Genomic DNA, 16,961 nt, shown 5'->3' with positions numbered 1-16,961 from the left:
CTAAAAATAGACCAAATAGAATAATAGTTACCAATGAAGAGTTTATGCCCAGGGCCAGTTTACCTGCAGTTGACGGTGAAGCACTTAAAGAGGGTATGCTGCTCCATGGAGGCTTCACAGAATTGTAGCAATTTCTATGACAAGACCTGCAACCACCTATTAGATTGTGTAGATGTTGCCTCTAGTAGTTAACGTCACTGTAGCCTGGAACCTTATTGCCTCTGGTACTTCCAGTCTGAAGCAAATAAGTCTCTCATTCCTGCTTACATTAAACAGATGATTGCCGTTGTGCTTCCTATAACATACACTGATGACGAAATGAACTTTTAGTTGTTTTCTTTCGTAGAAAACTAAAGAGAATCAAAGACTCTGATCTTCAAAGCATGAGAGAATGTAAAAATATGTATTAAAAATGTAATTATACTTATAAATCAGTGGCCCTGACAATGTGTTAATGATACAAGCCCCTTGCTGTTTTCAAACGGCATATTCTGGACTCATTATGTGGATTCACACAGGAGGGAGTTCATGTATATAAATGAATCCATCATGCATCTGTCTCATGGTTACATATGCTAAACAGTGTTTTTTAAAAAAGGCATCTATTCCTTGGTAATTCCAGCAATATGTAAGCAACTTAACCTTAGAAACTGACCAGCACCAACATATACCTGAATTTGCCAACTTGAGCCACTTTATCACATAAAATACTCAAGCAGTGACTAAAGCATGTTTTAAACACAGCCTCATATCTGTAGTTAAGCAACATAACTGATCTCCAGATTAAATATTAGAAATGTGGCAAGAAATTGACTGCAATAGTATATTGTGATGACACAATAATAGCTAACTTTACTCTAGATTATAATGATATAAGATTCTATTGTTGCCACAAGGAATATGATTTTGTTCTTCTTTACTGCAATGTACCAGTCTTTCCCTTGAAGTTGAGATGGGTTTGTTATGCTGATGTTGAGTACGTGTGTAATTTCAGTTAATTTAAACTAGTACAGTGTAAAATATAGTTTCAACAAATAATTTGTAGAAAGGTACAGTTTGAAAGATTATTTTTGTTTGACATAAACTGGTAGAGTCATAGAATCATAGAGATGTGCAGCACAGAAACAGACCCTTCAGTCCAGCTCATTCATGCCGACCGGATATCCCAACTTAATCTCACCCCACTTGCCAGCACCTGGGCCATATCCCTCCAAACCCTTCTTATTCATATACCCATCTAGATACCTTTTAAATGTTGCAATTGTACTAGCCTCCACCACTTCCTCTGGCAGCTCATTCCACACACATAACACCCTCTGCATGAAAACGTTGCCCCTTAGGTCTCTTCTATATCTTTCCTCTCTCACCCTAAACTACTACAGTGTTCTGCTCTCGTTCTGCACTCCCCCCCACCCCCCCAGGGAAAGGACTTTGTCTATTTATCCTATCCATGCCCCTCATGATTTTATAAACCTCTATAAGGTCACCCTCTGATGCTCCAGGGAAAGCAGCCCCAGCCTATTCATCGTCTCACTGTCATTCAAATCCTCCAACCCTGGCAACATCCTTGTAAATGTTTTCTGAACTCTTTCAAGCTTCACAACATCATTCCAATAGGGGGGAGACCAGAATTGCACGCGATATTCCAAAAGTGGCCTAGCCAATGTCCTGTACAGCCACAACATGACCTCCCAGATCCTGTACTCAATACTGTGACCAATAAAGGAAAGCATACCAAATACTTTCTTCGCTATCCTATCTACCTGTGATTTGACTTTCAAGGAGCTATGAACCTGCACTCCAAGGTCTCTTGGTTCAGCAACACTCCCCAGGACCGTACCATTAAGTGTATAAGTCCTGCTAAGATTTGCTTTCCCAAAATGCAGCACCTTGCATGCCAGTCCTCAGCTCATTAGCCCATCTGATCAAGATCCCGTTGTAATCTGAGGTAACCTTCTTTGCTGTCCACTAACCCCCAATTTTGGTGTAATCTGCAAACTTACTAACTGTACCTCTTATGCTCACAAACAAATCATTTATATAAATGACGAAGTAGTAGTCGAGGGTAATCCATTCCGCACTGCAAGCAAAATCATACATGCAGAAAATACCATTTATAACCATAAATAATGCTTCAATTTAACTTTTGTCTCCATTATGTTACATATGTGACAGGCATGGACTTCCTCGTTCAACTGCACTTTAATCCCAGGGGAAAGAATATCTGTTAACCGTTTAAACTCCTTGATAATTTGATTAAAATTTAGTATCACAATTTGGGTGAAAATAACAACTAACTTGCTTATCTTTGTAAGATGATGTGTGGAAAAATACCAAGATGAGACTGTTGATTATCAACCATCTGGTTTAATAGATAGGGTTATACAGCATGGAAACAGACCCTTCATTCCGACTCGTCCAGGATGACCAGATATCCGAAGTTAATTTAGTTCCATTTTCCAGCATTTGGTTCATATCTCTCTAAACCCTTCCCATTAATATATCCGTCCAGATGCCTTTTACATGTTGTAATTGTACCAGCTCCACCACCACCTCGGGTGAGAATCTGCAACCTGAATACAGGCTGAGCTAGGACATGGTGGCTCATGACCTGCGCCTATGGGACTTGTGTGACTAACTACAGTTAGGAGCAACCTCCTGATGAATGCTCTTGGTAACTTAGATGGCAACAAGATGGCGTCTCAATGCAAGTTAGCACAACAAAATGGCTTCTATGCTGCTAATTGCTAATTCTACTAGAGTTGCATAAATGACTAACCGCAGACTGCTGCAAAAAGAGATTAGCGGACAATGCGCCCTTTAGAGTATAGAAGTAACTCAAGAAGATAAGAGCCATACTGGCTGGCCTTCACATGCAGATGTCGTGGCTCAGTTCGTGAGACAAAAGTGACCTGAGTGTTGGAACATAAGTTGGTTCCCAGGAAACATCATTGGACCAAGTAACTGTCAATGAAGCAATATCATTGTTTGAATGTACTATGCGATCACGCCCTCTATCCTGCTTTAAGAAAAGTATAAAAATGTCTTTGTATTAAGCTGTTGGGTGCAGCTCCTTCGAGAAAAAAGGTGCTGAACTTCTGTGTTTTCTGGATGCTCTGTACCCGGCTAAGTGAAGAAATAAAGAGTGAAGTCTTAAACAATTGTGAGTGCTTATTGACCGATCGCGGAACCTAGAGACCTTCCACCCCCCCCCCCCTCCTAACTAACCCCACCTGGCGGGGTCCAGATCTTCACAGGCAGCTCATTTCATACCTGCACACCACCATCTGCGTGAAAAGGTTGGCCCTTAGGTTCCATTTAAATCTTTCCCCTCTCAACTTAAACCCATGCCCTCTAGTTTTGGACTCCACTACTCTGGAGAAAAGACCTTGGCTATGTGCGTTACCTGTGCTACTCATGATTTTATAAACCTCTATAAGGTCACCCCTCAACCTCTGACACTCTAGGATAATAGTCTCAGCCAATTTAGCCTTTCCCGATAGTTCAAACCTTCCAACACTGTCAACATCCTTGTAAATCTTACCGAACCCCTTGAATTTCATAACATTTTTACTATAGCAGGGAGACTAGAATTGAATGCAGCCGCAACATGACATTCCAACTCCTATATTCAATGTACTGACTATTGAAGGCAAGTGTACCAAACAGCACTTTCACCACCCTGTCTACCTGCAACTCCACTTTCAAGGAACTATGAACCTTCACCCTGAAGTCTCTTTGTTCAGCTACACTCCCAAGGGTCCTACCATTAATTGTATAAGTCCTACCCTGATTTGCCTTGCCAAAATGTAATACCTCACATTTATCCAAATTAAACTCCATCTGCCACACCTCGGCCTATTGGCCCATTTGATCAAGGTCCTGTGGTATTCTGAGCTATCCTTCTTCAACTGTCCACTATGTGATAGAATTTCTCGGTTTTAGGAATCCAGAAATAAGTGTAAAATATAAAACCACCAACCTAGACAAAAGTCTACAGAAGTGCATCATTTAAGGAGGTGAATTCTATTGAAAGAGAAATTTGAAGCTGGCCTTCATGTAAAAATTGAAAAGTGTGGTGCTGGCAAAACTCGAAACTGTTGTTTCGAGCATAAGCTGCTGGGAGTGGAGGGTGGGTTGGTGAGGGCTGTGGATCTAACAAAGGAGTCGTGGATCTTTCCTTGCCACCGTAAGAAGTGCAAAAATTGTGCCCTTGCCTGCCCCCTCAGCTCCATCCAAGGCCCTATATGATCCTTCCACATCAGACAGAGATTTATCTGTACTTCCACATACTTCATCTGTTGTGTCTGTTGCTCTCCGTGTGGTCTCCTCTACATTGGAGAGACAGGATGCCAACTTGTGGGATGTTTCACAGAACGTCTTTGAGGCATGCACAAAACAACCCCACTACCCTGTAGCCAAACATTTTAACTCCCCCTTTCACTCCGCCAAGGACATGCAAGTCCTGAGCCTCCTCCACCGCCAGACTCTAGCCACCCGATGCCTGGAGGAAGAACGACTCATCTTCATCCTTAGGGACCCTCCGGCCATATGGGATCATGGGATTTCACCAGTTGCATCATTTCCCCTCCCTCCACCTTATCCCAGGTCCAACCTTCCAACCCGGCACCACCCTCTTGAACTGTCCTACCTGTTCATCTTCCATCAAACCTATCTGTTCCACCCTCCTTTCCGACCTATCACTATCACACCCCACCTCCATCTATCTACCGCATTCCCAGCTACATTCCTCCAGCCCCAACCCCCTCCCATTTATCTCTCAGACCCCTTGGTCCACCCCTTCATTCTCGATGAAGAGCTTATCCTCGAAATGTCGACTCTCCTGTTCCTCGGATGCTGCCTGACTGGCTGTGCTTTTTCAGCAGCACACTTTTCAACTCTGATTTCCAGCATCTGCAGTCCTCACTTCCTCCTCCTTCATTTAACGTTTGGTTTGGACGTTAGTTGCTCATTTACTTACCAGTCTTTCTTGTGAAAATTCTCACATTTCTATTAAATATGAGACAATCAGTTTTGGATTGTAATGGTTTACTTGACAATGATTTCCTTTGAGTGAAACAACTTTCAACAATTGCTGACATTGCAACATCCTTGAACAATTACAATATTGTAACCTGCACAAAAGTGACTTTCACAGAGTGTTTCATTGTATTACTTCAGAAAATCTTTTAAAATGCCAGTGTATTTCTTTGCCAAGTAGTTTTGTTTTCAGACACATGATCACAATGCTTATAACTTCCCCTGTGAGTGTGTCCCATTGTTTTTCAAATAGATGGCCCTTCGCATATTTTCAAAGGACAATACTACAAAGCTGTAGTAGTGCCAAACTATTCAGCATTCACTTTGTAATGACCTTCATTTTTTACATCTTTGCAACGCATGGCATTTCAATATACTCTGGATATGCTTAACCCAATTTTAGTTAGTTGGTGATTGGTTAAAATATTCAACTTTGAAGACAAAAAGTGTATTTTCAATAGGAATCCAGGCATCAAAACTGGTATTCGAAGACTAGGGAAACCTGCGATACATTCCTCAGTTTGGCCTGTTGAGGATAATAGCAATAGGTACAAATCAATAATAATGGGTAATATAAGCAGTACTGAGGCATTTCATTTGTAAGCTGATTAGTTTCTGCTGAGGAGGACTTTTTGTTTTCTTTATGTAGTTTGATACAAAGGAAAAGTATGATACAGATGTTGAAGTTACGTCTTCAGTTTTGTACACAATTTCTGTTCCTTTGTTCCTATCTTGGGAATATTTCTGACAGCATTAAGATGTGAGAAAATTATTTTTTTAAACAATACTTTCATTCCAGGGATGTAATGGATAAATTGAGGTATATCATTGTCTTTTTCCCTTCTTAAATTGCCAGAGAAAATTCAACAAGATTACATCAATATTTATTAAGATTTTTTAACAACAAATCTGATGTATAGACAAACATAGCAGATTTGAACACAAGACTATAAATTTGGTAAAATGACAAATAAATACATGCTCAGAAGAACACTGGAATGCTCCTCTTTATCCTGTGCTACAAGACATATATTTTGTTTCAATCTGATCAATTAAACATGTTTTTGGTTTGAAGTACTATTTGAAAGATGCCATTTCAAATAAAAGTAGTGAAGAATGTCTGTTTGTCCATGTTGTGGTCACCCAGCTGGAAACAAGGGACTGAGTTTTAACAAATATCAGCCAAGTGTCAATTTCAGAGAGTTTCATGCAGAGTTTCCCTCTGTGAGCTCTAGTGAATTATTTCAAGCAATTCTTCATTGCTTAGCATATATAAATGCACCAAACTTCGACAGTGCATGCTCTTGCTATCGTGCCCATCACCAGTGATGGGCAGAAAGAAAGCTTCTGAGGGCACAAGGGCATGGGTGACACTTTATTGGACGTAGAGTTTCATGTCTGTAAATGTATGACCACTTTACATCACCTGTCACATCAGCTGTCATTTGTAACTGTCACTATAAGAATGAAGCTACAGTGGCTACTTGTCCTTAATGCCACATGCTATTTGAATCCAATTTGAAGGAGTCCTACCCGTCTCCCTAACACCAATTGCAGCATAACGTCTTATCTTTGTTGAATGTGGGAACAATACATGTTGTAAAGCCTTTAAACAGTTGTTAATATTAACGTTTAGTAAACAGAAGGAAAAATGAAAAGCCAACTGTCACAGCTCGTTTGGGTAGCATGCTTAAAATAAAAGCCCAATATTCCTGGAGTCATTACAAATGCTTTTGTTAAAAAAAATCTAAATATGCAAAGACCACAGTTTGCCTTTTGATAACACCAGGCTAACAGAAAATAGGTTTTTGTATGGTCTAGGTTTTTGTATGTAATAAGCACAACTGTTTATTGTAAATTTAAAAAACACAGGCTTTAAATTGTAAAAGGACTGTTCGAACTACAATATTCAACTATAAACTGTTAGCATATAACCCTGCTTGCTAAAATTCTAACCCCTTCTCACTCACTCTCACACACTCTCGCTCACTCACACTCTCACTCATGTATGTTATGGGTGGAAAGAAAAAGAAATTGGGAAGCACATCAATGGCTTTTGTCCACAGTGTTCACTGAAATGATCTTTTTGCTTGCTTGGATTTTCTGGTCCTTAATCTTTTCACCTGGTTCCTTTTACCTCTTCACAGTGGTCACAGACAAGGTGACAATAACTGCAATGTCCGTTCGTTGGTTGGGCAGCAACAATGTGTGCATGCAGAGAGAGAGATTTGGCTAGCAATGGGTTGTGGATGCCAAAGGTCATCAGGCTGACAACAACTCTCTGGTTCCTGGGAAGTTTGACAGCTTGTCTGTGTGAACTACAGAGGCATAAGGTCTCCAAACTGGAAAAAAGCTGTGTCACTATGTCTCCACAGCAAAAGTTAGCTCTCCATGCTTCAGGCTCACTGCCTTTATTCCTGATGAAGGGCTTTTGCCCGAAACGTCGATTTCGAAGCAACTTGGATGCTGCCTGAACTGCTGTGCTCTTCCAGCACCACTAATCCAGAATCTGGTTTCCAGCATCTGCAGTCATTGTTTTTACCTAAGCTTGAAGAGAGCCAGTTTATTTCTCCCACTGGCTGTTGTAAGCTGTTGCATAGAAACAATTACTCAAAGGCTTTAAAATTAGCATATCAATTGCCCTGTGCTTCCTGTGAAGAACATAGGAGGTATAGTGAGTAAGTTTGCAGATGACACCAAAATTGGAGGTGTAGTGGACAACAAACAAGGTTACTTCAGAGTACAAAGATATCTTGATCGGATGGGCCAATGAGCTGAGGAGTGGCAGATGGAGTTTAATTTAGATGAATGCGAGATGCTACATTTTTGAAATGCAAATATCAGCAGGATTTATACACTTAATAGAGTCATAGAGATGTATGCATGGAAACAAACCCTTCAGTCTAACTTGTCCATGCTGACCAGATACCCCAACCCAATCAAGTCCCAACTGCCTGCACCTGGCCCATATCCCTCCAAACCCTTCCTATTCATATACCCATCCAGATGCCTTTTAAATGTTGCAATCGCAGTAGCCTCCCCCACTTCCTCTGGCAGCTCATTCCATACACCTCACCATCTGCATGAAAAAAATTGCCCCTCAGGTCTCTTTTATATCTTTCATCTCTCAACCTAAACCTATGCCCTCTAGTTCTGGACTCCCCCACCCCAGGAAAGAGACTTTGTCTATTTATCCTATCCATGCCCCTCATGATTTTATAAACCTCTGCAAGGTCACCCCTCAGCCTCCAAAGCTCCAGGGAAAATAGCCCCAGCCAATTCATTGTCTCCCTATTGCTCAAATCCTCCAACCCTGGCAACATCCTTGTAAATCTTTTCTGAACCCTTTCAAGTTTCACAACATCCTTCCAATAGGAAGGAGACCAGAATTGAGCGTGATATTCCAAAAGTGGCCTAACCAATGTCCTGTACAGCTGCAACATAACCTCCCAACTCCTGTACTCAATACTCTGAGAAATTTGGCATGTCCACAATGACACTTACCGGTTTTATAGATGTGCCATAGAAAACATCCTGTCTGAATGCATCACTGCTTGGCATGGCAACTGAAATTACAGAAAATTGTGAATGCAGTCCAATCCATCATTAAAACCAGCCTCCCTTTCATTGATTCCATTTATATTTCCCGCTGCCTTGGGAAAGCAGCCAACATAATTAACTGGTTATACTATCTTCCACTCTCTCCCATTGGGCAGAGGATAGGTACACGCACCCAACAGATTTAAGAACAGTTTCTTCCCCACTGTTACAGACATATGAATGGATCTCTCAATGTATTAGAGTTGATGATTAACTGCACTTTCTCTATAGCTGTACTAGATTCTGCATACTGTTTTATTACCTTTATATGACAATAATAATATTAAATCAAATCAAAGTAGATTAATAGGGCAGTCATTGGCAGGTTGGATGTTTTTGTGAACAGGACATAAGTTGGCAACTTTCCACATTGTCAGCAGATGCCAGTCTGCAACTGTCCTGAAAAAAATTAGTTACGGAAATGGCAAGTTCTGGAGCACAAGTCTTCGGTACAATTTCTTGAATGTTCAACCCTTTTACTTCTTCATGGACAACTGACTGAACAAACCAAAGTTGTTAACAAATTTCAAGAATTTATAGTTGCTAAGTAACACAGGATTGAAGGGAGAGAAAATAATTTCCAGAAGTAAAATTCATTAGAATTTACAAATGACTTCGTATTCACTAACTACTCGTGAAACCTAAGTTCTGGATGAAACATATCTGGCAGAATGTCTTGATCTCTCTCTCTGCTCTTTAAATATTTGACATTCTCTTTGGTTGTAGTTAAAAAAAATTTGACATTTTGATCAGTTGTCAGAAGGTATCATTTGTTTTATCTTTTATTTGTATGTACGACCTCAAGCCAGTGCACCATTTTCAATTGGTCTTATTCTCCCTAACAATGTAACACATGCAAAGTGCAGCAATTCAGGACTTTACAATGTGTTCATTCTGATGAAAATCTATCTATTATAAGGTAGTGCTCACTGTGGAATGAGTACCCACTCCAGTTCCTAAACAGGTGAGGAAGCTGTAACAAACAGAGAAAATTTTTGGAGATTTCAGTAGGTCTGACATCAACTATGGGGAGCAAAACAGAGTTAATGCTTTTAGTCCAATATCACTTTTCTTCAGAACTGAAAGAGATTAGAAAATGCTTTTTATTCTTTTAACAAAGGCATAGGAAGGGCAATTGGAATAGTTGACAAGGTGACACAGTGCTAAAGACAAAGGGATTGCTAATTGGAGTGAAAGAGAAATAAGAAGTTGCCATAGTCCTACCAGACCATGGGGTGTAAAATGTAAAGTGGTAGTAAATTTTAGGTGTGAAAGGATGAAAAAGGATCTTGTTGACTGAGACAAACAAAACAATGCCTTTTGGTAGATGGGGAAAGTGGGAAGAAGAAGGTGAGCGAAATGGAAGATAAGCATCATGAGGTCAAGCTTTGAAGTTGTGGAATTCAGCATTGAGTCCTAGAGGCTTTAAAGTATCTACAGCAGAAAATGAGGTGGTGCTTTTTCTACTTGTGTTATCCTTCATTGACACTTGACAGCAGGCCCAGGAGAGAAACATTAGCATTAGCATTAGGGCAAGGGGGCTTATTGAAATGGCAAGAGGATGCAATGTCAGAGACATTCCTGTGGACAAGAGCAGAGGTGTTTCAGAAAGTGGTTACCCAGTCTGTGTTTGGTTTTGCCAATGTAAAGGTCACTATGTTTTAATTAGCAAATGTGGTAGACTAGATTAGGCGAAGTACAAAAGATTCTTCACCGGGAAGTGTGTTTGAGGCCTTGGCCAATATGGAGGGCGGAGGTGAAGAGGCAAGTGTTGCACCTTCTGTGATTTCATGAGTAGGTGCCATAGGGGAATGAAGAAGTGTTCTGACCAAGCTGTCATAGAGAGAACAGTGTTCATAGGACAGTGACAGTGGAGGGGAGGAGAAGATGGGTTTGGTGGTGGCATTCTGGGGAAGGTGGCAGAAATGACAGGGGAATGATCTTTTTCTTAATTTTCTTCTATTTATTTTTTGTCAAATAGTTTTTAACATCTTGCAGCTTTATAGAATAATTTGTCCTTGCGCAGATATTATATAGATGCACAATTTCCTTAAGTGTTACATAATTACCAATTTAAGTTGAAGACTAAAATTGCTGCTCCTGTACTAGTCCTATTATAGACTCCTGTAATATGAGGTCTAGAAAGGACAAACTGAAGTTTATTAGCTTAATGAGCATTTTAAGAAAATTCAGGTATGTTAGGAGCTTATGATGCTGAGAATATAGTCACATAACTGATATAAAATGAATGCATGTATGGCCTTTTGGGAAGTGGAGATTGGATCTTTTTTGGTGTGTCTGTTTTGGTAATTTAAGCAGATCAATTTTTGAAGGTCAGTCGAGTCAGCACAATGGCAAACAGCTTCACTCACCCACCTCATCAACCACAATATCACAACAACGAAACACAGCATGCCTTTCTGAGGTCATAAACAGATGTTGCAACAATGTAAACTGGTTTTTATTGTTTTGTTCCTTGTGGCAATTACAAGTTGGGAATGTATTAAACAAATCAATTATTGGAGAATGCTGTCATGTTCACAAGAGGTGTTCTCTTTCCCTACTACTAGTAAAGTCATCGTGCAATAATTTAATTATAAAATGTCCATGTTTTTCCTGTTAAACACTGACCCTTCCCACTCATCCCTCAGCAAAGATACTGGCGTATTGTTCCATGGACACTGGAAGCCCTCCATATCTTGCATTAATTCACATGTGGAAACTAAAAGATCAAGCATTAATATAGTATTCATTGGGCATCACAGATGATTTTGTCCACAGCTGGTGGCAATGCTTGCCTAGGTCACTGAATAACAATTTGAAATAGAAATTCTAACTGAATTTTCAACTCTTTAACTCGTAGCACTGAAGCAAAATGTATTGCTTCTATTGTTATTCCAAAAAAAAGTACAGTACCTTCCTTGTCTGTAGGACTTATTATGTAGTTGGTGGCCCGTCTAACTATTGGATCATGCAAATGTGGTAGACTAGATTAGACAAAGTACAAGTAAAAAGATCAACTATTGATCGGTGGATTTGTTTTCTCATATGAGCATTATTGTTGGGTGTAGATTGGCTAGTTTTCAGTTTCGCGGCAGAGTTATTCTTAGACTAGTAAAATGAGAGAGGCCTGCTGTTTGCAAACAGTGAAGTTCTGTTATTATTGTATTTGCCAGATGGTCACTAATAGCCTTGTGTCACATCAAATTTATTTGTCATTTCTGTGCAAAACATTGCAAATGAGTTTTTTTGGAAAAAAGTCAGTGTGTAATAACAGCTACTTATTATGGTTACGCTGCAATCTTTCAGTGGAGGTTATGATTGTATTTTTATTTTAGACGAAGCTGACAACAGCTGTGTCTAACTACTACAGGGTGGCTTCATAGTTAGTGCAGCTTGTAAACCTGTTAAAATCCTAACATTCAGGATTCCAGTCATTTTGTTTTTATTTTTATATGATCATTAGTGCAAGCTAAAACCATTAATATGATACTTTTTTAACCTTGGATAGCATTTTGGAAGTGGTATATATTAACTCTGTTATTTATGATTTTACAAATATCCATGGTATGCAAAGTTCTTGAATAATTAGGTCATTATCTTTTTTGGATAGCTCCTTTCATAGCAGTGAAACATCATGAATTTGTTAGTTGTTTGTCAGACTTGAAGAATTAATCAAACTTATATCCTACTACAGTTCAATTAACAATGCAGCAAGCACTGAGAAACTCAGCTTGTGATTTTGTTGTAAAAAGAATCTGATTATAATATTCTCAAATGTTTTTAAAAATTGAATAAATTTTGGATATGCATATATGTTATTTTCAAGGTATAGTAATTTTTATATTTCAAATGTCTCTTCCACAGATTTCCTTTTCACAACACAGTAGCTTTATGGATCTTGTCCAATTCTTTGTAACATTTTTCAGGTAAGTTGATTTGTATTTAGGTATGAACCTATTTTAAAGCGTTAAATTAGTATAATAACTCATGTGGAATACTCATTGTTTCCAAAAATGCATGTATAAAATTTGCATACAGTTCCAACAATTTAATTGGCTAGAAATATGAAGCAATTCAGATAATCTCTCTCTCTCTCTTCCCCATTTTCTTCCTTTCTTTCTCTCTTTTCTTCCTTCTTTCTTTCTCTCTGTCTGTCTCTCTCAGCATTTTCTCACTGATGAAGCTTGAACTCTTTGGTTGCAGACCCACAGTTAGGTTGTCAGGCTTATTCATGAACGGCAAATTGTCCAATAGCCGACAAAAGTGAAGAGCGAGTTGTTGCTGGAGGAATTGGATCTATCCTTCTCCATTCACTATTAGACTGGCTGTTTGCAAATGTGGCTGTTTGCAACTAACCAACATTTCTTTTTTAAATTCCAGAAAGACTTTCTTCTGTCTCATCCAGACTTTTCCATTTTTGTTGGATAAGACATTATTCCAATTTTTATTGAATGTTTTGACACTTTATATTAACTGCACTGCTGAGAAGTTTTTGTTTGATAAATTGATGTCCTTCAAACTCATTCATGGCTTTTTCAGATTTTTATCATGCTTTGTCCTATATTTGCAGTAAACCATTTTCAATATCCACCTTGGCCATTCCCTTTTTCTTTAGAGAGAAAACTTCTCATATCCATCTTAGTGTTTTATATTTTCTTTCAATGAAACTAAACTTAACTTCCTGTTCTGTTCATGATTATACGTTGGATGATCTCCTGATATTTCCCTGTCTTTTTTATTTACAATTTGCTAACTGCACTTGAATGTAGTATTCCTTGAATGGTTTCACAAATGTTTCATGGTCAGTAAGAGATTCATGAACTTACAGGAATTAGGTCTTCCCAGCTAAGGCAGGTTAAGTAAATACATTTGAATAGCTTCAGACTCGCTGTAAGTTTTTGTTATGAAGAACATAGCTTGCATTTCCTAGAATGCCTTTAGCTGAGAATAGTAGATTTGAGGAATAATTTTATATTTTTGGATTATTGCAATGCTTTATTTAAAGCAAGGGTGAAATGGAGACTTTACTTTTCACCTTTCATTTTGTTATCTTTCTTTTTACTTCTGTTGAAGAGACTGATTGGAGTGATTTTATTCTTCATAATTCTTCAGGGGAGGTGATGGTCTACTGGTATTATCACTAGTCTATTAATCCAGAAATTCAAGTTCAAATCCTGCCATAATAGATGGTGAAATTTGAATTCAGCAGTAATCTGGATTTTAAAATGTACTGATGACCATGAATGCATTGTCGATTGTTAGAAAAACCCATCTAGTTCACTAATATTCTTCAGGGAAATCTGTCGTGCTCACCTGTACATATGACTCCAGACCCACAGTAATTTGGTTTACTCTCAACTGCCCTCTGAAATGGCCTGACAAGCTACTCTGTTCAAAGGCAGCTAAGAATGGGCAATAAATGCTTGCCAGCCAGTGACACCCATGTCCCACAAGTGAGTAGTAAAACAAAATTCATGTTGGTTAGAATTATAGCTAGATATCAGTGCTAGCATGCTGTTCAAGCACAATGTGTTAGCCAAGCTCAATACTTTTCTCTTCAATTGTCCAGTATACACATGCATTTTAATATTAGACAGATACAGGAACCTTGTTGCTGTTCCCTCTTTTGAACTATGAGAATGCTGTGGGCATTAGTTATAATATAGTTATTTCCTGGCAAAGATAGGTTAAACAGATTAGTATTTATTATCAGATCTTTCCAGTTCAAATACTTCAGCAACCCATGGTGGTAGGGCTGCAACAGTTTTTCTGTTTTGTAATTACTACCACATATTGTGCTAATGCTATTAGTGTTTAGCAGTATTACAGCATTGCTTTCTTCTGGACTTATGCGTTTAATCACTGATTCATCATCTTGTTACTTTAACATCGTTGTCTACACTTAAGGTTTATTTTATAATATGCACCTGTCTTACTGACTGCAGGCAACAAGTTAACAAAGCTGTAATTATAAGGGTCCTGACTTTTTAAAGCTTAAATTATAAGTTGTGATTTGTTGCCTTCAAATTTATGTTGTTTGAAAAGTTTCAGTATGATTCATTTTGTTTACGTCCTAATTTCTTTACGTATTTTTTGAATCATTCCACCTAAATCTTTTGTCTTATCTTTAAGCACCAAAGATTTGAGACATTTATCAGGCAAGCTGAAATATTGGTCTAGAAATTAGATTACAACCTCAGTTATGAATCTGATAAAGTACATGCCTGTTGCTGGGACTGTGCTGTAATTGGGTAGTCTTTGTAAAATAGCCTGCTTCCTGTTTAGAATAGTTTTCATGCATAATAGACTCAAAGGCAACTCAGCAGTCATGTTTGGTGGTGCAGTATGGGCATTTTTAATCAAAATGTTCAGATATGTATTGCACACCTCTGGAGCCGGTGGAACCTGAACCAGGACTTAGAGGCAGGGAAACTACCACTGTTACACAAGAGACCTCAAGATTGCACTCAATTTCAATCTGCTTAATTGAATCTCTTTCAACCACATTGCCCAATAAGGGATAGCTCATTCAACTGTTACCACAAGGTTCAATTAAGATTATAGAAGAGCGAGTCGTTAATTGGAATGAGATGCCAACCTAACGAATGTTTCAACGGGGGATTATATACATGCTAAAAAGCTGAAACAGAGTGCTACAGATGGAGCAAGATCACAATCAATGGATGAGATTTGAGGTCTGAAGCCCCACTATATCCAATTGTGAATAATGAGAAGCAGCTAGGCAAGAAATAGGCAAAGAAAGTTGCATGTACAGGCCCATCTTCAATGATTCTGAAGCTTGGTGTGAGAGTTCAAAGGATAAAGTAATTACCATCTTCAGCCAGAAACTTTGATTGGATTGTCCATCTTAGGTTTATATTGCAATGTTGGTCATCACAGAATCCAGTCTTTAACTAGTTTGATTCCAATTAATATCAAGAAATGGATGAACACACTAGTTACAGTCTCTGAAGACCTCTAAACGATACTGCTGAAGATTTGCACTCTGGCCAAATTATTTTTTTGCAGCTGCAGCACTGGTATTTGCCAAACACAGAAATGTCCCAGCTAAGTCCTGTCCACAGAAAAAAAAATAGGATGATAACTGGCCATACTGGATTATCCTATCTGTCCACTCTCAAGCATGAGCAAAATGATAGATTGTGCCATCAACAATATTTACCAAACAGCACTTCACCAAAAACCTATGTAACATTGTTCATGTTTGTCACCAGGATTGCTAAGTTACAGATCTCATTGGTCTTAATGTTAGCAGAAGAACTAAATTCAGAAGGTGAGGTGAGAGGTATTGTTTTTGACATCATGTCAGCTTTTGAGTGAGTGTGGCATCCAAGCTGAAACTGAAATCAGTTGGAATGCACAGAAATATTGCAGTCATTATAATTAACACAAAGGTAGGTGATTGTTTGAGCCAGTCATCTCAGTACAGAGCATTGCTGCATGAGTTCCCAAGTTTAACCATCTTCAGTTGTGATACTGATAACTTTATATCCATCATCCAAAGGATGAGAATTGGCTTCTTGTGATAAACAACGTGTGATAAATAGCATTTGTTGTGATGAACAGTAAGTTTTCATTTAGAACTCCTCAGATGAATAATCAGTCTGTGCATACATGCACAAGATCTGGACAGTATCTAGATTGCACTAGTAAGTAATACATAATATGTGTGCCTCACAAACACTAGTCACCAACCTGAGAGAATCTAATCAACCTCCCATTGCCATCATTGAATTTCCTACCAACAATGTTCTTGCAATTACCATTGGCCAAAATTGGATCAGTTGGGGCAGATAGATAAATACTGTGAATACTCAAGCAAAAAAAGAACCTAAAAATTCTGTAGTTAATGACTCACGAACAGGGAGAAGAGCCAGGCATGCACCCTTGGATCTTCAACTCAGGTCTCTTCAGAGGTGTCCTATCTCTCCAACTCTCCTCTGCTTGATTCCAGCTGGTCAGCATAAGGAGGCTGCACCTGTTCAGGAGACTCTCAGCAGGATGGGGTTCATCCTGGCCCTGAGCTCCAGAAGACAATGGCAAAAGCCATTACAGTCAGCAAGGTGCATCTAACTCACTTGTAAATGTTGGGACAAACCTTGACATAGTGTTAGACAAAAAAACAATTTGAAGGTACACTGACGGTGGCATTAAATATAGGTTCATTAAATATAGAGTCACCCAGCAAGGAAACAACTCTTCGGTCCAACCAGTGCATGCCAAGCATAATCCAAGCTAAATTATTCCCACTTGCCTACTCCTCGTCCATATTCCTCCAAATCTCTCATATTCATGTA

At 38.9% G+C, this 16,961-nt stretch overlaps 1 protein-coding gene across 2 annotated transcripts in view; it reads left to right on the top strand.

Annotated features, from left to right (window-relative positions):
- atrnl1b (attractin-like 1b) overlaps positions 1–16,961 on the top strand; it is a 928,830-nt gene that overhangs the window by 519,089 nt on the left and 392,780 nt on the right. For both annotated transcript variants that reach the window (XM_072557357.1, XM_072557356.1), the window contains one exon: positions 12,508–12,569. In XM_072557357.1, the coding sequence (XP_072413458.1) occupies positions 12,508–12,569 (62 nt within the window). The remainder of the gene's footprint in view (positions 1–12,507; positions 12,570–16,961) is intronic.

Source organism: Chiloscyllium punctatum, chromosome 38 (assembly GCF_047496795.1).
Source record: "Chiloscyllium punctatum isolate Juve2018m chromosome 38, sChiPun1.3, whole genome shotgun sequence".
Lineage (NCBI taxonomy): Eukaryota > Metazoa > Chordata > Chondrichthyes > Orectolobiformes > Hemiscylliidae > Chiloscyllium > Chiloscyllium punctatum.
Note: the sequence above shows the minus strand (reverse complement) of the source record. Positions and strands in the feature narration are given on the sequence as shown.